This window comes from Atractosteus spatula, chromosome 19 (assembly GCF_055471065.1).
Source record: "Atractosteus spatula isolate fAtrSpa1 chromosome 19, fAtrSpa1.hap1, whole genome shotgun sequence".
NCBI classification, from domain to species: domain Eukaryota; kingdom Metazoa; phylum Chordata; class Actinopteri; order Semionotiformes; family Lepisosteidae; genus Atractosteus; species Atractosteus spatula.
The window spans coordinates 5,447,202-5,475,188 of NC_142724.1; the positions used below are offsets into that span (position 1 = coordinate 5,447,202).

Sequence of the window (27,987 nt, forward strand, 5' to 3'; positions counted from 1 at the left end):
CAACAAGTCCCAGGTGCAGCTGTACACTGCACTGGCCCATTGGTGGAACAGCTTACCTGTCACAGTCAGAGCTGCACTGCAGACTCACTCGCCATCTTCCAGAGCAAGCTGAAAACTCAGCTCTTCAGAATATACCTTATGCCAGAGGCCTGTGCCTGATCTCACTAACTGAGCTCTTAACTTATTATTTCCTGTCTGTCAAGCAGCCCTGAAACTCCTTAGCCCTGCACTTAATTAATCCTGGTCTTACCCTTTTCTGTGGCTTTCTTATTGTTTTACGTTACTGTTACTGTTATATGCATCATTTGCAACTTGACTCGATGTGATTGTAACCTGCTTTGGACTAAACCATCAGCCAAACCAAAAATGTAATTAATCTCTTATCACAGTAATGGCGAGCTAACAGAAAGTGCCACCTCCTTCATCAAGACCTATATTAGAGAAAATACATTATGAGATCAGGAAAATGAGGGTACAATGATGCATATATACATGACAAAATAATAGCTTTGTGAAAAAATGAAATGTTATCTAATACAGTATTAAACAGATATGCTGCAATGTCATCGTTCCTCATGAGGTTTGTTGTCAGTTGTCAGGCAACATATCAAAAAGTTTAACACTCTTGCTCGTGACCTAGCATTAGTGTATAGAGTTTTAAATATTGTATTTGATTAGGACTATTGCTTCTGCTAAGAAACTTAACTTAACAAGGTTATCGAAATCAACAGTTCAGGTAATGTAAGTTATGCCTATCAGCAGATTGCAGCACACCTTCATATTGTACTCAGTGCTATATGTAGGGGGAAGGTGGTTTGTGAAAATGGTATTGTTGACAATAGTAGAGGTCAAAGACGAAACTCTCCAAAACTCATGTTTTCTATGCAATAGATAACAATCCAGCAGAGATCTTGAGAATAAGCTTGCTGCAAATATAGGTGCTAACATTTCTTCAAGAATACATTTCTTCAAGTAGGACATACATTAGCACAAAATTATTTCAATGGGCATTTATAAGCTAGAAACCCTTGGTGTGTCCTATACCTTGTGTCTCCTCTTCTAGGCAAACTTTGATTTTAATGCTCTTGTCATGTGCAATGTCTCTCATAAGCTGTAGTGTTCACCACCTTCTTAAATTTCTACAAACTCCAGGTGCCACTCCCCACTCTTAAATAGGTTTTCAGGCATGGTGAGGCATTTTCAGATAACCACTAAGTTTGTAGCATGTCAATGTAACACTGCATTAGGCAAAAGAAATTACACAAAAGCTATTCATTTTCTAATGTGTCATTTGCATCACATGTCCATTTTTTTATTTCAAATATCCATCCATCAGAATATATCTAATGCTGATCTGCGCAGTACTATGACTCTGCTGTCAGAATGAATCAGAAGCAATACAGTGACAACATGTTTTGCAGTGAATGGGGTTAGAATTATGTACCTCACAGTTCCCGTGTGCTCACCTACCAGCCCCCTCAGCACAACACAATGTGACAAACAAAGCGTGAGAAGATAATTTATAGGGTTGTGCTAGCCTTCACCTCACACACCAATCAAAAATAACTTTAACATCAGTAAGTGACTGTTCAGTTCTTATTCTCAGCTAAATGCCCGAGAAAGAGCCACCACTCATCTATTATCAGAAAATATCTTATTTTCAACCCAGACCCTGTGCTAGAAGCACAGGAAACAGATTGGGCTAGACTCTGGAAGGTATACTGTACCAATCCATCATAGGGTAAACACACAAGCACACAGGGACAATTTAAATTTACCAGTTACCACAGCCAACAGATCTTTGTGGGGCAGGAAGAAACTCAAGAACCAAGGAGAAGTCCATGTGGAACCAGACAGAACATACAAACTTCACACAAAAGGTACTCTAGGATAGAAACGGAGCCTTAAACCCAAGAGCTGTGTGGACCTAGAAAGCATATCAGAGCATAAGACACTGCTTATCAGGAATAGGCCAGTTACAGGTATTTTCTGATGTGGGTAGATATCATGCTAAAGTCAAATATTTGATTCCCGCCATAGTTAAAATAATACGAGCATCTCAATGTGCTAAAATCAGCAAGTGTTACTAAATTAATGAATGAATTCCAAATAATCCCGTTTCATTCTAATGTTTCATTCCAACTATCTTAACGCAATCTGTGCTTTACTATAAGATATGGAAAAATTATTCATTAACTACCAACTAACAGCTGTAATGGGTTTCTTTTTGATTATATGGGTAGAGGTTATGTACATTGAAATGGGACCCTGTGTCATAAATCAATAGGGATTGTGAGTACAGCGGACCTGCTGTGTGACTATAAGCAAGGTACTTTGCCCCATTTATTCCAGTTCACCCAGCTATATTAATGGGGATGAACATTGCTGGAGGTAATCCCTACAATCTGGTGGCGTCCTGTTGGGGCGAATCATGTTCTCTCTCCTGTCTGCTTAACGCTATAGAAACGAGAAGCAAATCTGGACCGATGAGCTACAGAGCCATCATCTGACGCACACTCGCCTATCTATAAATGTGTTAATGAATGTAAATGCATTTCTCCCAAAATTACTCCAATTTATGAGACGTTTTATTCGTATGGTGGCTTTCGTCAGCTGTCTTCCAGTTGATCTAATGCAATATCTACATGCTTACAGTTTTAAAACAATTACCATTAAAGTCTAAGACAATCATTGTCATATTTAATAAAAGCGCGACAGGAAACCCGTTTCAAATACTGTGATTTTAAGGAGCAGAGAAGTAGGTGCTCTGATATGATCAGATGTGATGTTTCTCAGATCCCCTTAGCCTATGTGTAAAAGATTTATTATAGTTTTTGAAAACATGGTTAAGTCTGTTACCAGGGGATTGAAGACACTGCTTTTAAGAGGCTTTCTATTATGAAACAGACGCAAAAAGGAAGCCAGAAGTCTGTGAATAGCATAAACTTTAGAGAAGCACGAAAGGTTATCTGTTCCCTTATAATGCCTTTCCTTAATCTAATCATGTTTCCTGTCCTGAAAAAAAAAACACGAAGAAGTGTGCGTGATGTTTATATGTGGAGTATTACACCAAGGGGCTAGAGACAGCTAAAAAAGTAGTTGGGTAGATCTATCTCAGTCGATCTATTTGTCTGGCTATGTCTACCGGTTTTTGTATTTTGAAAATATTATCATCTGTTAGTCACATAATTTCACCAATTCTCCCCAGAAAAGCTTTAACAGTGAACACATAAAATTATACAGATACACGTGGAATTTTGATTCTTATCAAAGAGAGATGAAGTAAATAAAAGGGTAGCAATTTTATATTCTGTCAGCAGATGGCACTTTGATTCAAAACTCCAACGGCATTCATGAAGAGGAAAGTCACATCACAGAGGGACAGATCGTTTACAATTCTACGTCCTGTTCTGCGCCTTTTTTGTCTTGATAAAGAAAAAGGGCAATTTACTAATATTAGTGGTCCTAATCTATGAATCATATGCGTTCAACGTTAGTTTTTAGTTTACATTAGCCGCTCATTACCCTGGGGAATCAAAATCGATACGAACAGCAATCGTGGTATTTGTGTCCTTCATACGATACACATGTTTATCAGAGGGTAAGACTGTTGGGAGAAATTGCTATGCGATCTGTTACCAGCGTATCCTGCTTCCATATGCTTGAGCGTTTTTTTGGTCCGAAGAGAATAATATCCCCTCATGGTCTATAGTCACGATCTTTCTCGGAGAATTTCGTAAAGCCTTTCAATCGCTAACCAGACACAGGGCTTGGTTTGTATTCTGTCTCTTTATGAATTCAGGATCCAAGGCATGGCTTAAGACAAGACATTTACATTTCCTTTCAAAGCATGAGTATCTTATTAAAGCCAGTTTGTAACTCAATTATTTAACAGCTTGTAAAAGTAAATATTTTTAGAAATCCATTACACACAGCCTGTATATCAAACGCACAAACTCGAGAATGTACAGTATTTTAGTTTTCACTTTATAGTAACTTTGATATGGATGTTCTACGGAAAAAGAACATGTATGTTGAAAAGCAAGTAAACATTTGAAATCAGTTAAAATGTTATCAAAAAGAACCAGATCTATTTATCGTAATTTGATTGTTTGCTTTTTGCTTCACATACAGTACCATTCCATCTGACTTTCGTGAGATTGCGCTCACTCTTAAGTGCGTTAGATTGCTGGCGCTCAGAAAGACGCACACGCAGGGGTGTTTCTCCACAGCAGGGTTCTTGCAGAACGGATTTTCACGTCTCGTACCCCTTTAACAGCTGTCCCCCCTCGCCTCTCATTACACCAACCACACAGCGTGCTCGCTTCCACACAACTTCAGGCGAGCGCAGCTGAGCTGCTCTCCGCACCTCTCTAAATACAAAGATACGAGCGGTACACTTCTCTTGCAGGAATGGCTGAAGCATGGGGTTCTGGTGCCTGAAGTCGCCGATTCGTTCTGTGATTATAACTGGACGCTTCTGTATTATGTTGGGAAAAGATCAGTGATTTGCTCATTCTAAACTGTGAATATTTGAAACACGCTACTCTCTGTATCCCGTGTGATATTACAATGGGGTGCTGTACTGGACGCTGCACACTGATTTTTCTCTGCACTTTTCAGTTGGTGAGTCTTTTCGTATTATTACATATAGTAACAGTTTCTGATATTTTATGCTTCTTCCATTCTCGACACGTGTTAAGCCCAAGAGTTTTGATTTGAATGCTGGCATCTGGGTTAATGTAGGTTTACATTTCCAAAGAGGTCTCCCGTTGACTCTCATCGGACAGTTCTTTTTTTTCTCTTGAGGTTGGAGTTTTCTTAAGATCCTGGGGAGGATTCTGAGAGGCTTTTCTAGGTAGGTAGGTAGCTTGTTGTAGAACAATTGTTTAAAAGGCGCGCCCGGTGCGTGTTTTATTTTATTTTTAAAGTAAATACAAGAAACGTGAGGAACATGTAGGCTAGTCGGAACAGTCAGCCACCTCCCCCCCCCCGTCTCTTTAATGCGCTTCTGTGTTGGTGGCTGTCGTGTTACTCACTTTTGTTAATAGTTAATGAATGCAAGAATGCTATTCATGCATTCACTTGGATGTTAAAAGGGCAATGTTGGTCCGCACTATCGATCCGCAATTACTGTGAGGGCGGTGGGGCCCACATTTAAAACACTAACCGTTTTATAGACCTGACACATTTCACACTAAAGAAGGCAGTATTGTGAATAATCCGCTAGATCCCTTAAGGGTATTTATTTTGATTAGCTAGTTGGATAACTTCATATAGCAAAATATCCAAAAGCAACATGATTCTTCTTAGTTATTATTTGAACGTCTTAGTTATAAGTTATGTGAGACTCATACCATAATTTGTTTTAGGCAGAGCTCTGAAAACACTATTATAAAACTGAAGACGACTGGTATGAGGAAAGCCTTAGTTTAATTTCTCTATGACGTTGGGCCACTTAAAATATTATTTACTATATACATATTTTATGTTGGAAAGAAAACTGATTTTGCACTGTAAGCTTGGTTATTGTCGGATTTCAGTAGCCTAACAGAGTGTCACGCAGTAGTGTTAAATAATTGCACCAATATTTTACAGTACTTGGACTGCACTGGGCTGTAGGAAGTCTATTAACTCATTATGACATATTGACCCCTTGCCTTTGTAATTTACAGCTTTAGAGCTGACCCCCGGGGCTAATACAAAATTGCAATTTAATACGTTTTAAACCACGTGTTAGTGCAACTGTAAAAGCCAACAAATTAAAACTCCTGGATAAATGAAGTAGACTTCGTTGTTTGAATAAAATCTGTTGGCTTCGTTTTAAAGTCATTCGGTAATGACCAAGCCTTCTGCATTTAAGACCTGGTGAGCTAGGGGGATTTCGGAAGGGTTACCAATGATGCACTGACGAGATTTACCGTCGGGAATTGTAGCTGAGTCTTAATCTGTTCCTTCAGTTTAGAGACAAAGAAATCTTATTGTAGCTGACAAACATTTAAAGGGGCGGTTTATGCCCATTCATTCAAAAACAACTAGCCTGAGCCTCGTTTATCACTTGCTAATTGTTTCTAGAAAAACAAAACTACACTGATGCTGGGTGGCTTGTTTTCATGGCGGATAGTGTTGTTGACTGGATCTGAGTCTACTCTGTGTGGAGTTTGCATGTTCCCCATCATTAATGTGTTTTTTCTCTGGCTACTCCATTTTCTCCCGCCTTCCAAAGACATACTAGCCAGATTAAGTGGAATCTCTGAGTTGTCCATTTGTGTGTCCTAGGATAGACTTGGACAGTCTGTCCAAGGTCTAGTCCCATGTTGTGCTCTTCACTAAGAATGGACTCTGGGTTGCAGTAACTCTTATTTGCAATGAGGAGCTTTCTCACAATGGATGGGTGGATAGATTGAAGTTGTGGTGGATGGCAGGTATTGTACATCACCTTGTTTTCAAGATTCATTTTCCTGATTTGTCCAAAGAGGGCAAAAAGCCATTGTCACTAAAGCTATAAGCTTATGGGAATCTGGACTCTAAACAAAGCAGAAGAGACTGCGAAATGGGTTCTGATTTCCCCTCTTTTTTCAGTTCACATTTTATTTTGTACTTAGGCCGTTTAAAGGCAATGGACTGTAAGATATTGTATTCAGTCCTGCACAAAGAATAAAACAAGGCCATTGTATCTGTGCTTTTATTCTGTGCACAAAACTTTGCCATCAAGTCTTTACCCATCACTCCACTAAAGCTAGGCCCATGCAATAATGGAGTGTTACAAGCTCATTTCTATTGCGTTTAAAGAGTTTTCATGGGAAACTCTTACACGGGTCAGGTGTATTAAGTTGGTTTCATTTTGGTCATTGGAGAGAACTATGACAAGAAGAATGAAAAAAGAGAAGGGAGTTGTGTCATTTTGAACATAAGAAAATCTACAAATGAGAGGTGGCAATTTGACCTATTTGGTGGTTGGTAGCTAATTGATTCTTCCAGGATCTCATCCAGCTGTTTCTTGAGGGAAGCTAATGTATCAATAACTCCAACAATGTGACTTGTTCCATAGCCCTTGGTGTCTAGAAGTGCCTCATGTGCTCCGTTTTAAATACACTTCCACAATACACATATATACACTAAATACACATAATATTCCACAATGTAGTCCATAATATTGAACCAGAGAGCACATTTTCACTGTGCGTTCTGAAAAACCCACTGATCTGACTTTGTCAGTGCCCTTGAGGATTCTCAATACTTGTATTAAGTCTTCTCTGTTCAAGACTAAAAAGGCTCAGCTCCTTCAAGCTCATATTGTGTGCAAGCAAGCTGGAAAGGAATAAGTAGAGGTTAAGGGAGTGTTTTGGCTGTGGAGCTTCTTTGGGTGTGTGAGGAGGGGACAGCAGGAATATGAGACAAAGGAGTGCGTAAAGGGAACCACAGCGAGAGACCGCATTATGGGTAAGTGTACACAATTCGATATCTGAGTGACTAATTCCAGGTAAGGATGGCATCGGGCTATAAAGAAATAAGAGCCTTAGAAAGGAATTAGTTGGTCGTTGGTTTTTGGGGAAGGTGTTAAACTAGTTGAATTATTTTTGGCTTCTTGCATCTTTCTGGTCTATGCATCTTGTTCTAAGACTGTGAAGAGTTGTTTTTTAAGTTTAAATTTTAAATTAAACTGATCAATGTACTTGCTAAGAGTTTCTGCCTTGCTGGTTTAAGATGATATTGCTGAGATAAACGGAAGTCAGTCTTTGGCCACAGGTTAAAGTACATTTTTAAATATAAATTAATGCCACCATATAAATACTTACATACTGTATAAATACATAGATACAAGACCTGCTTTGGCTTAGAACAATTACGGAACACTTCATAACCAACCTGAGTGTTCAAAGGAAAGGAAAAATGTGTAGAAATGGATTCCAAAAAAATATCAGTATTAGCATTTTTATTAGTATTTTACATTCTTAAAGTGAGAGGATTTCTCATCATCCTTGTATCTTTTAACAGTGCAGTCCAGTCCAATGTAATCAGCCTGAGAGCCACATGGAGAATAGCTAGAGTCCCTTAACCTGTTTTGTTCCACTAAACAATGTGTCACCTACCCTGATTTTATGTTTTATGCAATTTCTGCAATACTGGCTACACACCTACCACTAGGAGAATGGATGAAAACACGAAGAAATCCTCCTTATCTCTCTCTGAAGAAACAGTCAGAATATGAAACTGATCTATAGTCGGATTCAAATAGCAAACCCTGTTAGATGAAAATTTTATTGATGTCATGTTTTGATGCATAGAAGGTTGATTATATTATACACCACATTCTTAAGTGAGAAACCAGTTTTCTATTAAAAAGGACCTTATTTCAGAAGAGCTTACCTGATCTCTTTATTCCAGGTGACATACAGTATATTGAAATGGTAATACTGTAACTATGAGTTTTAGATTTAATGATTATTTTAGTGCTAATTTATTTGATCATCTGTTTGGCGGTAAAACCCTTTGTGGCTGAGCATGTCAGAATTTGATTTCACTTTTTCATTTTTAACTTATAGAATAAATGATACATTTTTCTTTTGTTCTCTTTGTATGCCATAGGGTGGCTACTTTCTGCTTCAGGCAAGTGGGCCTTGGGGACTTCACTGTCTGTTTGCGACCATTCAACTCGCAAGTTCCCCTCCAGCTGACACACAATGAGCGTTAATTGCAACAGTGGTCTCCTGGTGCAATAAAGAAAGTGTTTCTCCTACTCTGTTCTAGTTTATTGCCTAAATTTGTTTTTTTCCTTGACTGCTGACATTAATTTGAACATCCTTGACTCTGCTTTGTGAGAGAATGCACTACAGTTAAGGAATTATGTAGAAAGAAATATCTCGAGTTTCTTGGGCAGAATTATGTTATTTCTTGCTGTACTCAGAGAGTCACTTCAGTATGTTGCTGGGCTGGAGGTAAATGTATCTTTTTATTTTTGCAAACATATTTTCTTTGTTTGGGACAAACAAGAAAAAAAAAGACATGGCTAGACCAGAAAAAAAGAGAATCAAAACCATTTAAACACAGCCTACACATTATCTACAGCCTGAATCCAAATCAGGCCTCTGTGCCCTAGACATAAAACTGCCTGCTTTAAGCCTTTACTGCTGTGAGTGTCCAGGTGATGTATGACTGGGATTGGTCTTCCTTCAGGAAAAACAAATGACTCCTGCTGACTACCTTTGGTTTCTTTCTTGTATCATTTCTTCTTCAGTGCCCCTCTACAGTACATACAATTGCAACTGCACAATAAGGCCATTAAAAATACTCAGCACTTGCAGTTGCTGTTTTGTAGTGAAGAACAAATTAAAAATGCAAATGAACCAAAGGTTATAAGTGAAGGAAACACATTCACACCATCCTGCTCATTTGGTTGCCAGTAGCTAGCTGACCTGGGGATCTCATCTGGTTGTTTCTTGAAGGGGATTAGTCTTAGGGATCATCTTCAGTGACCCGGCTACCTACCGTCTTCCAGGGTCTCGCAGTCCCCCGAGTGAAGAAGTGATCTTGGCTTCAAGTGTACTACGTCTTCATTTCCAGATGTACCCTTTGTTTCCCAGATGGGCCTGAAGAAGCCCACTGGACAGGCTTTGCAGCAGCCTTAACCTTGAGGAAAGCCAGAGTTTTATAGGGAACACAGTCTGTGTATTCAGAATGCCTGCGTCGATGCCTGGTGTGTAATGTTATAATATAAAGAAGCATTTGCACTGGCAAGGCAGTGAAGCCAAATGGGGGAAACACCTGTTTAGAGAGAACTGCTGTTGATTGGAATGTTTACTGTTAAGACTCTTAAGATAAGTATGGACGACAAGGCAAAATTATAGAATTAAAGGGAAGATATTTTGCAAACACTTGCCATCGTGCCAAGCTTGCACCTAGTGAAAAAAATAATGCAATAAGTACAGAAAGTGTCACCAAAATCTTTCAGGATTAAGAAAGAACTGTTGAGTTCTTTGTTTTGGATTTTACAACATTAGAGGCTTAGAGAAAGACTTACTATACTTATATACACAATTTTTAATATATTCTGTTTAATTTTTTAAATGTAGTTTTAAAAAATAGAAAAAAAATATTTCTTGCATTTTCAATAAAAAGCAGTCAACGTACTGCATATAGGAAGGTTAACTCCTTCAATATACAGTATATATACTCATTTGGTTAACTCCTTCCAGAGTCTGAGCATTTCAGATGTTTTTGTTAAATGAAATGAGATAGCTGAAATTAAGATACATAAAGTATAAGAATGGACCTCAGTCCAGGAAATAGATTTTTAAACTGTGTTTATTAAATAGTTATGAGGTCCAGAAAGGCAATTTACCACAATCATTTAGACAAGGTTGTTGTCTTTAACTAATTAAAAACAACAGATGATAGCTAGTTATGTTTTTCACCAAGTCTGTTAAAATTGTGAAATCATTAATTTGGTGATTTGATACAGACTGAAAGGCAGATCACTATTTGCCTAGTTTTCCTTATAACTGACTGTTAGAGAATAGGTATTGTTGATTTTTGCAAGGTCAGTTAAAAAATACAGATAGTACTTAAATTTTCAGCCAAAAAAACTCATATCAAACTGCAGTTCAAACATGTTATGTCATTGTATTTTAATTGTGTGCTTCAAGGCAACACCTTAATGACACAACTAAACTGAAAAATTGTTTTTTTCCAATGCAGTCCTCTGAGCTAGAAAAAAAGCCAGCTTTTAAGAGAAGGAGAGATACTTGTACTGATGCATCCCCAAAGAAATATCCACCAGGAAACAAGCAAATACTTGAGTGTGTGAAGAATACAGTTTAATGGCATATAGTAAACAGCAATAATCCATGTACATTTGTAAGCACAATATCCACTGTTTGTACATCTTTCTCAATGCTTTGGCGCTGCAGTTTGGTATGATTTATGTTTGATTTTTCTTTTGGACCCAATTTTCCTTTTGAAGGATCATAAATCCAGCTTTGCCTACTCTTGAACTACAATTGATACATGACAAACAACATATCATCCTATTTATCAAAATCTGAACCCATATAACTAAAGAAATATAAGGGAGTAGAGCAGAAATTTTGCATGAAAAATCGCAACATGCTTAATAATAATGGAGATTATGTTTTTTTCAAGTTTTAGTATCAAATTTTCTTCTCTGTAATGGAATTCCATTGCTTTAAAATGAGCATGGACCTTTTCTTCAGCTGCATATAATGAGCTTTTATTGATTTAAATTTATTTTCCATTAATGAAATGCCTTTGATTTCTTTAACAGTGGTACCAAGCAACACTGATAGTTGTAATTACCTTTCTTTTGGCTCTGAAACATTCAACAGCTCTACAACACATTGTAGAGGTTGTGATCATTTTTTTGTACGGCCCTGTCTAACTAATCCTGATAAAGAAAGGCTGTGGATAAAAGAAATCACTTGGGGTTTGTAGCTGTTATTAGAAGCGAAACATGTTTTAAAGGAACGACTGACTATGCATCAGTCATGATCACTCCTGTGAATTTGCAAAGCCCCAGTGAGTACCCTGATTGACGGTTGTGGTCATTTAATTGGATGTGGCAACTTTGGCCACTCTATAATGGAGAAGTGGTGCTTAAGGTTTACTGTAATGAGGTAACCTCTGTTAGTACCTTACCTCACTGTTATGATTTTACTGGTCATTTAGACTGCCCCAGTAGCACATTATGGCAAAAAATGTACTGTGTTTAAAATGTTTTGTGGGCTAATTACTGTATGTTGTGAGAGCTGTGCACCATGGAGCAGTCGTGTTTTGTACAGATACATAAAGCAGGCCAGGGGGAATAAGTTTCCTTGGACAGTGATATTTCACCACTGCGGGGACTACAGTAAGAGCTGTCTAGGGGGAAGCGTTGCATTGCTCCACGGTGCAAAGCTTTTCACAATCCAGTTATTTGAATAGCGCCATGTATGTCTGCTCTACGGAGATAATCTTCCAAATTCTGAAGTTTATTTTTTGCACATTTGGCAATCCTTGCTCAAACACAGCAGTACTATGCTCAGAATGTTGCCACTTTTAATGTTAAATAGCATGGAATGGCTAGTTGAGCAAAACGGCTTTTCCTGGGAGTCCCTATTTAGTGGCAGAGGAAGGGGAGTAAATGTTGGACCTCCTACTCTGTCCTTCTCAGTGAAGGTTTTGTTGTCAATGGCTTTGGAACAGCAGGTGTTGATGAATGTTTCATCTCCAAACGCCTGTTAATCCGTGTATCAAACTGTCTTCTAAACAACTAATGATGGTTATTGTTTATCTACTATGATATTACACTGTATTTACACTAGACCTTAAGATACTGTACAACATTAGACTGTGCAGGCAGGACTGGACAGACTCCAAACATGGAGCTCTGAATAAAAGCACAATCTTTAACCTCCACTGCACATTGAAGCTAAAGACAGAAAGCAAACAATGGAATATGATACTAGAGTGCAGTCATCGTAACACATTGGGTTCCCCAGCAGATCTGTGTATACAGGGTGAGTTGGCTGGACTTCTGAATGTGCTCTTTGTCACTGTGGAAGAAAATGTGTCTTTGTCTGGGTGTTGCAGTGGTGGAGAGTTCAGTCTACAGAAAGCCCTGGTTCATTAATGGTGTGTCCCCTGCTGTGAGATCTCTGCCGCTTCACTGCTGTCTTGGCAGATGTGTTTGTGTATTTTAATCATTATAAAAAAAAAACTGCTATGATAACATAATAAAACAAAAGAAGGGCACCGCTTGAAGTGTCCCTGAGGATTTTGGCAGATAGATGAGACTTTTGATAGGTGTCGGTCAAGAAGATTAACTGTAATATTTATGCTCCTTGAGGTATTATTAAAGAGAAGCATGAGATAAATAGTTTGTGGGCACTTTGATACAATGCTCATAACCTGGGAGTTATTCCTCTTCACTTGTGCCTCCTTCTTGACGCATCAGGAACATTTTTGGTTGCATAATTAAAATCGATTTTACCTTTTATTTTGGAGACAGTTCTTTTAACAACTAGCCAAGTGTTTAACCATCCCTTCTCAGAAAATGTTCAGTAAATAATTTAGAAATTCTCCGCACCCTCCACTTCCATTTGCCTGTTTCACTTTGCCAAGCCATGTTTCTGGGGTGGAACAGTTATTAGTACAGGACATCTCAGTATGCATGCACGCATGGCTCAGTATTAAATGTTCAATGTATCAGTGCTGTGCTATTAAGTATATAATTATGACAGCTAGCTTTGGTAATATAACAATAAGTAACGCTTCATAGAAGACACAGGTGATTAGTACAAATACAATATCTAAGAGTATGTGATACCTAGAATTTAGAATGTCTACGCATTCTTGTTGTGTTTATAATAATAAAGAGAGTGTGAACCTTTTTTGTATTTGTCATACCCACCCATACTGGACAGCCAATTATTTGGTTATATAATGGCTCACAGTGAAGACTCCTGTACTGCGTAGCAATGACCTGCTCCCCAGACAAGCCGTTCATTATTTTGACTCTGTGGGCGCCACAGTGTCTGACGGGGGTAATTAATAATTGCTTACACTTATATAGCGCTTTTCTGGACACTCCACTCAAAGCGCTTTACAGTTAATGGGGATCCCCCTACCACCACCAGTGTGCAGCCCCACCTGGATGATGCGACAGCAGCCACAGTGCACCAGAACACTCACCACACACCAGCTCTTAGTGGGGAGGAGAACAGAGTGATGAAGCCAATTCAGAGATGGGGATTATTAGGAGGCCATGATTGGTAAGGGCCAATGGGAAATTTGGCCAGGATGCCAGGGTTACACCCCTATTCTTTTCAAGAAACGCCCTGGGATTTTCCTGACAGAGAGTCAGGACCTCGGTTTTACATTAAAAGCTGAGAGGTAGGCCTACCTGCCTAATCCCAGGCCTGTCCCTGTAGGAAGTCTACCAATTGTGAAAACCCAGTCCCAGCTGGCTGGTAACGAGAAACAGGTTTGGATTCACAATGTTTGGATCATAGTGCTCAGCTTTTACTGATCAATGGAGGGAGTCTTGAATAAATCGTTAAATCTTTCCACCACAGAAGGAAGGTGTGATTGACTGACCCAGTCCTAAAAAATAGTTGCCATACAAATGTCCATTAATCAACAACATACTTTTGCTATATATTTTTTCTTATCTTTATCTTATACTGCAGGTCGGATAGCCATGAAAACATACTGAAAAGCAGCTAACAATCCGACAGTGACAGATGTTAGTTTTGCATTTATTTTCTTTCAATAGCAAGATATGGTTGGCAAAACACACTGAGAAAACAGTCAGGGGCTCTTTCAGCTGTAACTTAGTTATATTAGCTACACATAATGGAAACCCTTTTGTGTCTCTTAGCAAACAAGGATACAGTTATGCATTTGATTGTTTGTTTCAGTTTTTATTTGTTGGACAGAAAAAGAAAATGCTGAAGACAATTCATATTGTAATTTTTTCAGAGTCTTCCAAATATAAAAATGTTTGTTAAATGAAACAAAATCACACTACAATTCTGCAAGACTAGCAGGGAAAATGCTGATAAAGAACCTGACCTTTAGCTCCCACCTTGGAAATCAATAAGTTGTTATAGTACCTTTCTTTAAAATCTGACATTTTCAACCAGAATTCTAAAGTACTGTTTTGGAAAAGGATATTAAGGTTTTATAGTTGCGAGTGCCGGTAAACCATGCAGTGATTTCTGAAAAGCATGATAGAAGAACAAATCTGCTTTGGAAGGTCTTATTATTTTCTTTTTACCACCATTGATCTGGAATCTTTTGTTTCTAAATCTGGAGGAAGCAAACACAATCTTTATAACTGTTCACTTTATTCTAGACACTAAAACACAGTACTGTTTGTGAAACAACCATATTAGTAATACTTATATAATGAGCTGTAATAATTGTAATACATTATTTTCAACCTGATATACATAAGCAGAACATTGCTAAAGTGACTTTAGCCTAATAATAACTAATCTCTAATGATTAATTGAGTGTTACTAACAATAGGTTGATCATTCTCGTATACGAACACTGAGTTTACAATTCGTTGTTAACAGCATTTATAGAGTAACTTTCCATAAAGTGATACCAATCAATTTGGAACCGTGTTCTTTATTTTAAAAAATCGAAATGTTTTGAAAGTTTAAGGTCTTTTCACCACAGTAGGTAGTAGTTAGCTTGCAGTAAGAGTAATCCAAGTTCCAAACCTGTTTCCCACAAGTGTTTTCTTGAGAAGGGGTGGTGGCTTTGTACATGAGACAGCCAGAGCCACTGTTCTTCTGAGCTGAACTGCTAGGTGGTCAGATCGAAAGAGTATGGCCTTTATTTGAAAAGAATTGAAGCTGGCTTGAGAGGGATTGTTCCCTTTACAAAATAGCCTCAGAAGTGCCCTGGTTACCAGAAGCAATGCTGGAATGCAAGATTAGTGGGGAAACTACAGACATTCTCTGCTGCATAAGCTGAGGCCTGTGAGGAATGCTGAGAATCAGCTTTCAGTTGCTCTGCATAGTAATTAGAAATCTAAAGGATTGGTCTGAGGATTTGACTGTGATATTTGCTTTGCAAGTAAAAATTGCTGTGTATGAAGATGACTTTTATATTGGATTCATGGGTTTAAGTAGGCAGATTCTGTAGCTGGAATCAAAGGCTTACACAACAGATGAACCAAAAGTCTCACAATATGACGACTCCAGCTTGGTAAATTACCCTTGATCAAAGCCATTTTTTGTGGGCCTCTTTAAAACCAAGATGAAGTCTTCGTGGAAGCCATTTTCAAGATATTTTTTTTTTGTATGGGGTCATAAAGGGAGTGCTTCTCATAAATATTTCAGTTTATCCTTTTGATCATTTGTAGTGCCAGAATTAATATTCTGGGGTATGTGCAATCTTTATGGAATGATGCATAGCCATAGGGAATTGTTCATTGCTTTGTATATGGGAAATTATACAGCCACAAAATTATTACAAACTTAATGTTTCCCTACATTGTATGATTATTTCAAACAGATACTTTTTGTTACTATCTCTACAGTATAATGTACAGAAGACTAGAATAAAATTTAAATGCTTTAAATAGAGCTTGAAGTATTATTTCAACCTTATGAGTTCTATTCCTGCTTGACAAATGGAAAATAGAGTTCAGTAGCAAGTCATCATTTGAAGCAGTGCATCATTAGTTTTAAATTTCCATCCCTGCATGGAAAAACAACATCAGCAGATTGTTTCTTTTTAAGAAATAGGCTGTATAACCTCAATAAAAAACACTGTGATTTCATAAAATGGAACAGATTCCTGTCTGTGCTTGTAATAATCTTCAAGTGAAATCACAACACTTGTGAGAAGCTGAGGATGGTAGCAGTTTCCTTGATTTGAAAAAATGTTTTTTTTACTTATCATCATTAAAACAACATAAATTGGTTGTTAACTCATGAGAAGTATGCAGGCCAACATTTTTCTTTGTCATTACAAACATAATTATAAGGTAGTCCTAAGTAATTATGAGTAGAACCTTAGAGATTTTGTCCTGGCACATTGTGAAATTGTGTAATGAATTCTGAACATGTAAAGATCATAAGCAATATTGACTTGCGTGTTCAGGTTGTCCCCATAAAGACCCAGCGATAATATCTCGTTCATGACATTTTCACTAGTTATGGCTGTGTTGATATACACACCTGTTGTGTAGCATGGAAGGACCACTAAAATGTAATAAGAAATTTAATCACCCACACTATTATGGTGAGCTGACAAGTGTTGAGGTTTTTGCTTGTGATGAATGGGAGCAAAACTTGAATTTAGTTAAATGATGATGATTTATCACCACAGTTTGAAACATTAAATAAAGAGAACCACTTGGAGTCCCCAATGACCAATTAAGCAAGTGACCTTTGAGAGTATAGCCTGCTGTCTCGGGTAAGCACTTTTTAACTGGACCCCAAAGGACTGTTCCCATGGCAACTTAAAAAGACTCTGAAAACATAAACCTACATGAACATGGGAGGTAAAATTAAAATGCAAGAGGTTACATAAAATTATCCGGAGGACATTTCCTTATGCAAAGGGTGCAGAGCTTGAAGATATTAATTTTCTTCCTCAAAGAGAAAAAAAAAACTTATTCTAAGGTGTTAAGAGTGGTGATTAGGAACCAAACACATTTTGGACTACTTAGCTGTCATTATTAATACAAGAATACAAAGGTTTGTTTAGGAGGGTCACTGATTATTTTTATGTTGAAAATTACTGTTGTTATTAACTTCTAATCGAGAAAATCGAGAACAGAGCAGCATCTTAATAGACATATTGTGTATTGTGTTCTTCTTCCAAAGGGTAGTATACATTTTTCCTTTTACATTAATAAGATGAATATATTTGTAAGAATGTAGTAGTTCAGGTGGGTATCTGCGTCAGCATGCGTAGGCTGCAAAGGAACAAGTAATAGGTTTATTCCATGGGTATGTAATAGCTCATTTAATTCAGCTCTTTTTTGAAAAAAAGACAGGATAGCAGCTTCAACAATAGTTGTGTAGCTCATGTTCATCTCCCACTACCCTTTGTGTAAAAAGTGTCTCATTCTAAGTTTTAAATCCACTTTCTTGTAGTTTCCACCTTTGTCCTCTAGTCTGTGCTTCACACTAGAGATTCTGAAGAAATCCGCAGCGCTTAATTTTTTATAGTCTTATCTGTTCAAGACCAAAGATCCAGTTCTTCTACTTTATCAGTGAAGGACATTCTTTTGAGGGAATAAATGTGGTTCTTTGTTTCGTCTTGATTGCAGAGCAGGAATATCATTTTATTGCTTTGACCAAAATTGTAGCATTCTAAATAAAGTCTTAATAGTGCACTGTACCCTCTCTGGAATGTGTTTAAAATTTTGAACTGTTTTGTGAAGTAGTGATTGGGGAAAAATACCCTTAAATATAAATTACATCAAACCAGTCCGGATGTTTCCTGGTGTAAATTCCAAGTGCCTCTTTGTAGACATTTTTGTCTTCAGGTCTTCACAGGTGATATGAACATTTTCGAGTTGTGTTTTTGGCTGTGGATTCAGAGTTTTTCCTAAAAACTTTATCTTGTGGTTGGACCCATCAGTGTTTCAGTGTTCATTTTCTGTGGACATTGGTTCTTCTGAAGTCAATGTTGAGGAGCTGGTTTAGGCCTATTTGAACCCATAACAGATCTGTTGTTCCAACAGTTGTGAGCTCCTGCAGTTGTTGTGGTGATGTGGAACTCCTTGCGGTTCTGGGCAGGGAAAATAACAAAGTCTTGTCATGTGCCATTGTTTGTACTTTGTTGACAGGATGATTTGCATCAGTTTATCTGGCAAAGGAGTGTTGATCATGATGAGCCCATGCCCTGTACATTTGAAAGAGGAATTCTTTCTTGTTTAGGGCACCATTTCTAGTTCCTTCCCCAGAATGATTGAGCAGAGAAGTTCAATAAAGGGCTGCTCCTATAAAGAGCTGTTCTGTTGCCTTTACTACTGCCAAAATAAACTTGCGCCTTAACCTACAGTAAGTGTTTGCAATCCTTGTGTAACATCTGCTTCCATCCCAGATCATGACAATAAGCTTCCAGACATCCTGCTCCCAATGCAATTATCTAATTGCTGAGGGACTAGAGAATAGTTATTCATGTATTCTGGAAAAAGTGTTGTACACCGGGTTCTGTGTATAACTTGACAGAACAGGACCTTGAACCAGTGGCATAGATACCAAGCTAATTAGACATAACGGTAACTGAAACAGCTCCAGACCTGAAGGAGCACTTTTATAGTTTCTTAAGTCATCCTGTCAGATCATGAGGACAAGAGAGTGGAGTGTAGAATACCCTGTATTTTGCACTGATGTTTCTAGAGCGTTCTGCCTTCACATTTGCTGCCTTCACATTATTACATTGGTTTAACAGGGATATGTGAAACCCGCTGACAAAGCAGTGGGACATTCTCGGAGAAACAAAATAATTATGCATTCATAAAATGATTCAAGAAGGCTGAATGTTTTTTTCTATTCTTCTCATAAATCTACAAGAGTTCTCTAGAAAGTGATCTAATTATGCTTGGGTTCCCTGACCTTCCTTGCAGATGTGCTACAAGTGATAGAATTCACTCAAGAAGAATAATGCAGAGTTGGCAGTTATAGGACTATGAATGTAAAGAATTACCCAAGCTGAACCTAGCTGAATTCTGTTTGCTTTGGTTAATGAGATGGCTAACAGATGGAAACATGTTATGGAAATTTCAGTTCTGCTGATTTATAAGATACATTTGTTTTTCCTGGCTTTTGAGACATTTGTGTTAGTTTTGTTTTGATAGAGTAGCCTTCGAAAAGCATCAGTGGCTTAGTAAGGTAATGTGGTGATCTTTACCTCTGGATGGTGTTTGAATTTCCTACCACTTGAACTGTATGTCTAGCTCCTTTATAGTTAATGGAAATAGTACAAACAAGCTCATTTCCTATCAGGACAAATAATTTGTTTACAGGTTAATTAATTTACAATAGTCTTGTTACCTTTTGTAAAGATACTAGAGTTAAAATGGATGTTGTGCATGAGAGAATTGTCAGTTAAAAAAACTAGTTTGTGCCAGCATCAATTATACATAACACACTACCTTTGTGTGTAGTAGATGTATTGTTTCAGGAGCATCAATTTAAATCCAAAGACAGAAGCTTGTTATTATCTAGTGTGCTGCTATTCTCACAACAATATACTGATGTTTGAGGGGAACCTAAATCTTTAATTAATCAAGTATTTTATTTTCACTTTTACTTGTTTTTATTTCTTGCTTCATTGATTTCACATTTAAAATGTCTTTTATTCAGACTTTTGCTCCTTTGCTAAGACCAAATACAGTCTTATTGATATTGATATATGAACTAATGCTGAAATGAATATAATAATTAAAGGTATTGACATACCAATAAATTGAATTGCAAAAATATGTACATCAGTTGTGCATCTCCAGTTAAGCTTAGACAACATAATTTAATTAAAATGCCTTTATTTCTTTGTTTATTTCTGTTCTACAATAAACATGTTGTGAGCACTGTTTACAATTGTAGTGATACAGAAATGTCAGTTTAATGGCATCACTTCTTCAAAATAATTGGACCAGAAAAAGCTTTCTCTTGCCCAGTTTTCTCAATTCCTCTTAAAAAGATGTTTATCCATTCACTGGCACTCATGGAACTGACAGAAAGCAATTCTGAGCAAATCTTTTAGCGTGTTCCTGCTGGAATTTTCAAAGGCAATCATGATTGTGACCAATGGGAACCAAAAAGGAAAATTTTAACCATGTACAATGGACTGCTGTTCTATTGATTTATTTGGAACACTATAAAAATAAAGTGTGACAATTTTTTCAATATGTTTTTTTTTTTTAAAAAAAGCATCCATTGGTGACAGATAAAAGAAATGTATTTTCAGCTTCTTAATTATTTTTCTCACATCGGGAAGAATTTGTTTTTCTTGAAAAGATTACAAATGGCTCCAGGAACAATACAACAATGTTCAATGGTGTCAGCTGTTCAGAAGTGCTGAACTATGGAATGTTTACACTTTTTGTCTCAAACTTTCATTTCCCAAAGTATGAAATTGTAATACTAAGCATGACAAGCAATACATTTATTTTAGCATTTCAGTTTTTTTATCGGGCAAGCATTGTTAAAATTAATTCCATCACATTTACAGCTAGCTACATGATTTGTAATGTATTAATGTTGCAGTTATGAAACAGTTCAATTAAAAGTAAAAACTGTTCACTGTATACCATAAAATATCATTATATAAAAAAATAGCATTTTTTATTTTTATGGTAACCATTAAGGTTACCAGATATGCTCTTTACAGCTCTTTAGATATGTTGGTAATTTAATCTTGTGCTAACAATTGTAAAAAAATCTTTAAATTTAGAATTTAATTTAATAGAATTTCTTACATAACAACATTTTCCTCAGTTTTAACCAAATGCCAACTTTCTTAGTTTTAAATTCATATAGTTCTGAAAGCTGTTTATATAGTTGTCCATTAATCCAGCTGAATTTAAGCCTTATTTTAGGTTGTAGAAAAGGTCATGCTTAACTGTTTAGAGGGTGATACTCTGACACATAAATATGTTGTCAAACTGTTATTTTGAACTGTTATCAGAACTTTAAAGCAGAATCCACTTTCTTTGGGAAGTATGTGGGAGTATATTCTTAAACAGTGCATTAGCTAGACAAGCATCACAAAATAATGATGGTGTTTCACTATTAAAATTATATCAATACTAGGAATTTGTACCACATGCAAAACCTCTGTTTTGTAAATCTGTTAATTGTCATTTCTGCAGGAGATGTTTTACAGTTGAACATGCAATTTATAGTCACCTTAACAACCTTCTGCTCTGGCTTCAAACTAATGTTCCATAGTTAATTTTCAGGGTTAGGAGTCTGGCAGCTAGTCACGTGTTCATGACTATTCTCCTACAAATTGTATTACCATTAATCTTGGGAAAACTAACCAAGATTAGAGGTAATTGGAGTTTAAAGAAGCCCAGCAGTTTATCTTTGCACTACACAGAAAGAGTAGACAGTATGCGCCAAGATTTCATTGTTTGCTTAGCAAGATACCAATGTTTGTGGTGGTCTTATCCTTTAAAGACAAATGCAGCACAGAAATGAAGCACCTAGGTTTTTAATGGAAGAGCTGATAAGAATTGATAAGAACTTGTTTCCTTGTTCCAGAGAGGTCATTTCAAGCTGCTAAGATGTTTCATGAAGAAGTTGGGTAGATCCAAGCAAAGACTCATTAAAAGAAAACACACTGAAACTTTTTTCAGGGAGAGGCGGGGAATGAGTGGGAGGGTGAAGGCCATGTCTGAGCCTGGGATGTCTCTTGCTTTCTTCTTTTTAATGGGCTCCTAGATGTTAAAAAGGATTTCAGAACAACATTCAGATGTTTGAAGTCTATGACAGCAAGTGCGTCCCTTTCAGTAATACAATACTTTGTTAAAGGGATTGTGGTAAGCAGGTACTATTCGATGCGCAATCCACAATAATTTTATCCTAATGTATTAGTACAACACTTTTTCTTAATTGGGTAACTTGTTTGTGCCTACTGAGTCCTGCAGTTTCAAGGGCATAATTTAATTAGGGATGCTGAAGGAGTCTTAGTGAAGAGCTAGTGAAGATTGGTTTGCTGAGAAAGATCTGAGACTCACAATGAGAGATGCTTGACAGGAACTCTCATTATGTTATACAGAAAAATGCCTATTGTCTTTTACAGTAGAAAATGTGGTTTTATCTAAGAGTTTTTAAATTGCCTAATGTAGTGATGCAGATTTTGGGGATCTTCTATTTGGTAATTTACAGAAATGCATGGTTTGCTTAGAAGTTTAACTTTAGAGTCTTTAAAGCAATAAAGATGTACTTTTCTTGCAGAGTGTGTACAGATAACTTCCATATCTGATCCACAGCTCATTACTTGAGGCTAAAACCGGTTTACATTTAATATTTGGATTATTTCCAGATCAGAATTTGGAAGTAGTCTTAGCATGAACTTTGTTATAGTGTACTGTTTTAAGTAGATGTCCTAAATAATATTTTTTTAAATAAACATGTTTAAGTATATTTCATGAATGTTTTTTTAAAATACAAAACAGGGTGTGGATAGCCTGCTGAAGGAAGATGCATGTTTGCTGTGACTGCCTAATCTTCTAAATTACCGGATCATAACTCACCGATGATGCCTGAGATTAAAGTCATCAAACTCTTTAAAGGATTTGCACAGATGCCTGTCGGTGTGAATACCTAAAGCCTTTTCCATTAGCGTGTTCAAAAATTATCATTCTTTAGCATCATTACAATCATGTTAAGGATAACATGATGCTTGACTGCAAAAGGCTCTTCTACAATTTTTGCGAGTAAGGAAGAGGGGGGCACAGACCTATTGAAACATTACTAAACAAGGAGTTAGATGACAAGATCCATTTAGAAAAAAGGTACAGTACATTATGGAAGATGATTTGTGAGGCACGAGGACTAATCTATGGACAAATCTGATAAAACCGCTCAAAGCACCCCTTCCTTTAGTTTCCAGTAATGTGTTCCCTTCTCATTTGGATCTAACTTAGTCCCTCAGGTAGGTAATGGACTACATGTTTTCACTTTAGTGATTCCCACTTGCTTGTGCTTTCTATCAAAGTCAAGGCCATGCAATGTCTCCATTCAAACTCAAATAAACATAATCATTTCATTTTTCTGTGTACTGCTTCCCAATCAATCTTTTCAGTGTTAAATGCCTTTAATGAAGCACTGGAAGAAGAAATAATATTATTAATATGGTACATCAATGACTTTCTCTTGGCAGCAATTAAAGCAAATTAGATTGTATTAAAATATCCCCATGCTATGTGAAAAATCAAAGGCGCAAAAATGTTTGTCTGAAGCTCAAGTCCGCTGTGTTATTTAACATTGGTTTTAAGGGGAAAAAAATCAGCAGAAACTTATTGAATAATCAAAATAAAACATTTAGCATATGGTTACATTCAGCCATTTACCCCAGAAATGAGAGCTACTAAAAGCTGTATTCTGAGGTGGCTCCATTATGCATTATGTGTAAGGAACATGTTATGAATTTTCTAATCTCAGTTTAAAATATTGTTCTTCATAAATCACAATTTTGCTTGACACTGGAAGCTCTCATTTTAACATGGTTACCTGTTCAAACATTCATTTTGGTAGGAACTGATCTCCGATTAAATTTTACTTTCTGCTGCTGTACATTGGAAGCTCTTAGATTGTGTATGAAAAGAAAAAAAATAGCTTATCCTCGATTAAAGATGAGGAGTTGGAGAGGAGAGCCGTGATGCTATGTTTTTTTTAATCACAATTGTAATGAATCCTGCTATTTACTATTAACATAGACCTTTTATCCTTCATTATATCTTAGTTTTTATTAAAAGTTTGACATCATGCTCTCTGAGTATAAAGTACAGCAAATGTGCACTGTTGTCTATATGATTGTTTAATTTTATTGTAAACAACAGCAGAATAGTGAGTAATAAACAGTGTACAAGTAAAACAAAATATATTCTAGTCAACTGAACGATAAGCCTTTCTATATTAGTATGGGTGAGTAATCTCTTTATGATGAAATATTTGCCCCTGGCCTGAACATTTAATTGGACTGTGGGTTGAGACTAATGTTTATTTGAATTTCAAATATAAAATGTCAGAGTGAGAATACAGGAAACAATGATTGCTCGTGGCTATGAAGAGGTGATACTAGAAGACGACTGCTCCGTGTACGAAATTCAGTTTCATTTGTATACTTAGTATTTCTTTCTGCTGCAATAACAATTCTTTATTTTATTATCAATGTTACCTCAGGCTTCTTAACAGCTTCAGCTTCCACAAGAGCAAGCTGAACTTTTTGAAGCTGTGTCAGACAGAAGTGAGTGTCAGTGCTACCGAGAATTAAAGAACTAATCTGAAGTGTTTCCTTTGGAAATAAATGGAGTTGCCATTTATTTTTTCCCTGGAATGCTAGCTCCCTGTGAGGTCAGACTTTAGCCGTTGCAGGTGTTTTGTTGCACTTCATTCCTGAACTCTCACTAAGTCCCTTCTAGCCTGCCTCATTCCAGATGCGGATACAACCAGCTTCTTAATTGCTAGATTTTTACTGCTGAATATTAATTGAATAATTAAGCAGCTGATAGCTCCTGGAATGGAGCAGATTGCAAGGGCAACAAGTTGAGTAGCTGTGATCTATGGTATCCTTTTGATAGATAGATAGATAGATACTTTATTGATCCCGTGAGGGAAATTGCAGTGCAACAGCAGCTTAACACACACAACACAGCCACAATGTAACGAATTATATAATAATAGTACAATACATACAATACAATACAAGAGTTACTCACAGTCCAGACGCACAAGAACAAACTAGAACAGAACAGTACACAGAAAATCATATCACACTCATATCACACATATGGATATAAATATAGATGTAACTGTAGATATAAATATAAATGTATTGCACAGGTCCCTGGCATATATTGCACAGAAAGTGGTTGTAAACGGGAAAAAGAAAAAGAAAAAGAAGAAGAAGAGAACAGATGTAGCAGTAGATGTGTAGATGCGTTTAATCCAGATACAGGTCACTGTCGATGTTGCCTCTGCCAAGACGCAAGGTGGATGCGTTGTACAGCCTTATGGCAGACGGCAAGAATGACCTCCTGTAGCGCTCCCTGTTGCACCGTGGATGAATCAGTCTATTGCTGTACGTGCTCTTCATTCCTGCAAGCCTGTCATAGAGGGGATGGGAGAAGTTGTCCATGATGGCCTCTAGTTTGGACATCATTCTCCTCTCAGCCACTACCTCCAAGGAGTCCAGGTCAGACCCAATGACAGAGCTTGCTCTCCTGATGAGCTTGTTCAGCCTTTTGGAATCTACTGCTCTAATCCCCGAGCCCCAGCACACCACTGCGTAGAAAATGGCACTCGCTACCACCGACTGATAGAACATGTGTAGCATCTTACTACACACATTGAAGGACCTGAGCCTCCTCAAGAAGTAGAGTCGGCTCTGTCCCTTCTTATAGATGGCCTCGGTGTTCTTAGACCATTCCAGTCTATCGTCGATGTGCACTCCCAGGTACTTGTACGAGTCCACCATCTCCACGCCACTCCCATGGATGTAGACAGGAGTAGGTTTGACCTTTTTCCTCCTGAAATCTACCACCAGTTCCTTTGTCTTTGTAACATTCAGTTCCAAGTGGTTTACCCCACACCACTCCACAAAGCTGCTGACCAGTCCTCTGTACTCCTCCTCCTGCTCACCCTTGATACATCCCACAATTGCAGAGTCATCTGAGAACTTCTGCAGGTGGCATGACTCTGAGTTGTACTTAAAGTCCGAAGTATAGAGGGTGAAGAGGAATGGAGAAAGAACTGTCATCATTGTAAAGATAAAATGTGAATGACGTCTAATTGTACAGTACTTCTCTACAGTATATTGTTATCTTAAGGCATCACTACCTTAACAAAGAGATGTGCTGTTTTGATCTCTTTTGCTGTGGGCAATATGCACCAGGAACCAAGCGAAACATGCATCCACATCATCTTATTTTCCAGTGGTCCTCCTTTCTCCAGTGTTTGAACTAGAGGCTTTTGCTATTTCAGTCGTGCATTATTTTTGATTGTTAAAGTAATGGCTGAACCATTATTCATATGAATAGCTTTTGGCTACATTTCCTAATATGTGAAATCAGTAATCTATATCGATGTCTGCAATGTAAGGTGATTTGGATTTTTCTGAACGAATGTAATTAAGGTCCGCTCACTCAGGTTTTTATTGAATCAAGAGCCGGTGGTGTCCAATGTAAAGTGAGTCTCTCCACACAGTCATTATTGTGCAAGCACTCAGCTGTGTCTATTGAAGCTGGTGGTTGATACTCAATACTTTTATCTTATCATTATCCAAACCCTGAGTTTCAAAAGTTCCATTGATAAAGGAGATGCACTGCATCACAGTCAGTTGTTCAGTGATGTGTTTGGTCAAGGCCAACAGTATCTAAGAGGTTGTACTGTGTTACTGTACATTACAACAGTCATCATGGTGTTGTTTCTGGAATTCTCTGCTGTAATATAATCTTTCATCGTGTGCTTGTTAGAAAAAGTGTTTTCAATTTCTGAAATTATTTTAAGTAAAAACAAGACCAGTTTTCAAATCCTTTTTCTTCTGACAGTTGAACCTGCATTTACCTGGTTTTATGGGCAGAATCTTATGTATGTGTAAAAATACTTTAGTTTAATGTGGTCTTTTGTGGTATAATTACTTTTGTAAAAGCAGGATGCCAAAATACAAAGCAGTAACAGTAGACTGTTTTCACCATTTAAAAAATGGTGTATTGATTAAAAATATGATGGATAATAAAGTAACTGAAAATATATAGGGCATAAGAACATTTTGTGTATCTCTTCAGACCCAGCAAACTAATCTTATCTGGCAAAAAAAGTAGCTTGTACTCTGTGCTTAAAGGTTAAATCAGTTCTGTTAACTTATCCATTTTGATATTGGTGTTTTTACCTCTTTACACTCACTGTTGTGTGAGAGAAGCTATAGTCTTATCTGTGTGGTGTTTTTTTTCCAATTTTAATTGAATACATTGAACCAAAGAGGCCATTTATTATAGCAAACACTATATGAAAACATTTAGAAACCTATAGATTTAAAAAAAATTAATTGGTTGTTACCACCTTATGATGTATTTTGAAGTTCTCTGCTTATCATTCACTGTGACTAAACTGAGTCAAGGCATAGAAAAAATGATATTTCGCAAGGAATTCTGGACAGAATTGTAATGGATAGCCTTTTAATTAAAATAAAACTACAGTATGCAAGGTATTCTGAACTACACAATTATCCATTGTGTACCCTAAGGTGACCCAAAGATAGTCAAAGGACAGTATTAATATGTCATGCTATGTTTAACTTGTGGTTATCACTTAGACTTCAAAATCCTATTGTTATAACTTGTTGCACTATATTTCTGCTTCTTAAGCATCTCAAATGCTTAACTCACTGGTATACTAACTCGAAAGCTCAATATAAATGATAGCCTTAGCTCACTGCTGACTGCTGCAGTGCATTCTCTTTCCTCTACAGTATAAACGGTATCTACATATGGTGAAAGATGGTTAGAATCCAGACAAGTCCAGTCTTAATTAGTTTTCATTATTACAGGATGGCGGCTCATTTGTGTCACTCAGCATGAAAATCTGACACAATAATCCCGATGTTAATGATCACACAATTTAGTAGCTAACAGTTCATTTGCTTATTGCAAAAACCTCAGATTGCTGAATTGCTTACTACTTACAATCCATTCATTGTTAGACAAATGGGGCATTTCAAGAAAAAAATTGTATGTACCTTCTTTTTTTTTACATCTTGGCAACTATTGCTGTCTATAAATCG

The 27,987-nt window shown here is 37.1% G+C and overlaps 1 protein-coding gene across 1 annotated transcript in view; it reads left to right on the plus strand.

The window, feature by feature from the left end:
- Positions 1–4,325: 4,325 nt before the first annotated feature.
- LOC148817936 (sodium/potassium-transporting ATPase subunit beta-1-interacting protein 4-like) overlaps positions 4,326–27,987 on the plus strand; it is a 63,478-nt gene continuing 39,816 nt past the window's right edge. Inside the window, exon 1 of the mRNA XM_088937606.1 lies at positions 4,326–4,626. Coding sequence (XP_088793732.1) covers positions 4,573–4,626 — 54 coding nt within the window. The 5' untranslated portion in view covers positions 4,326–4,572. The remainder of the gene's footprint in view (positions 4,627–27,987) is intronic.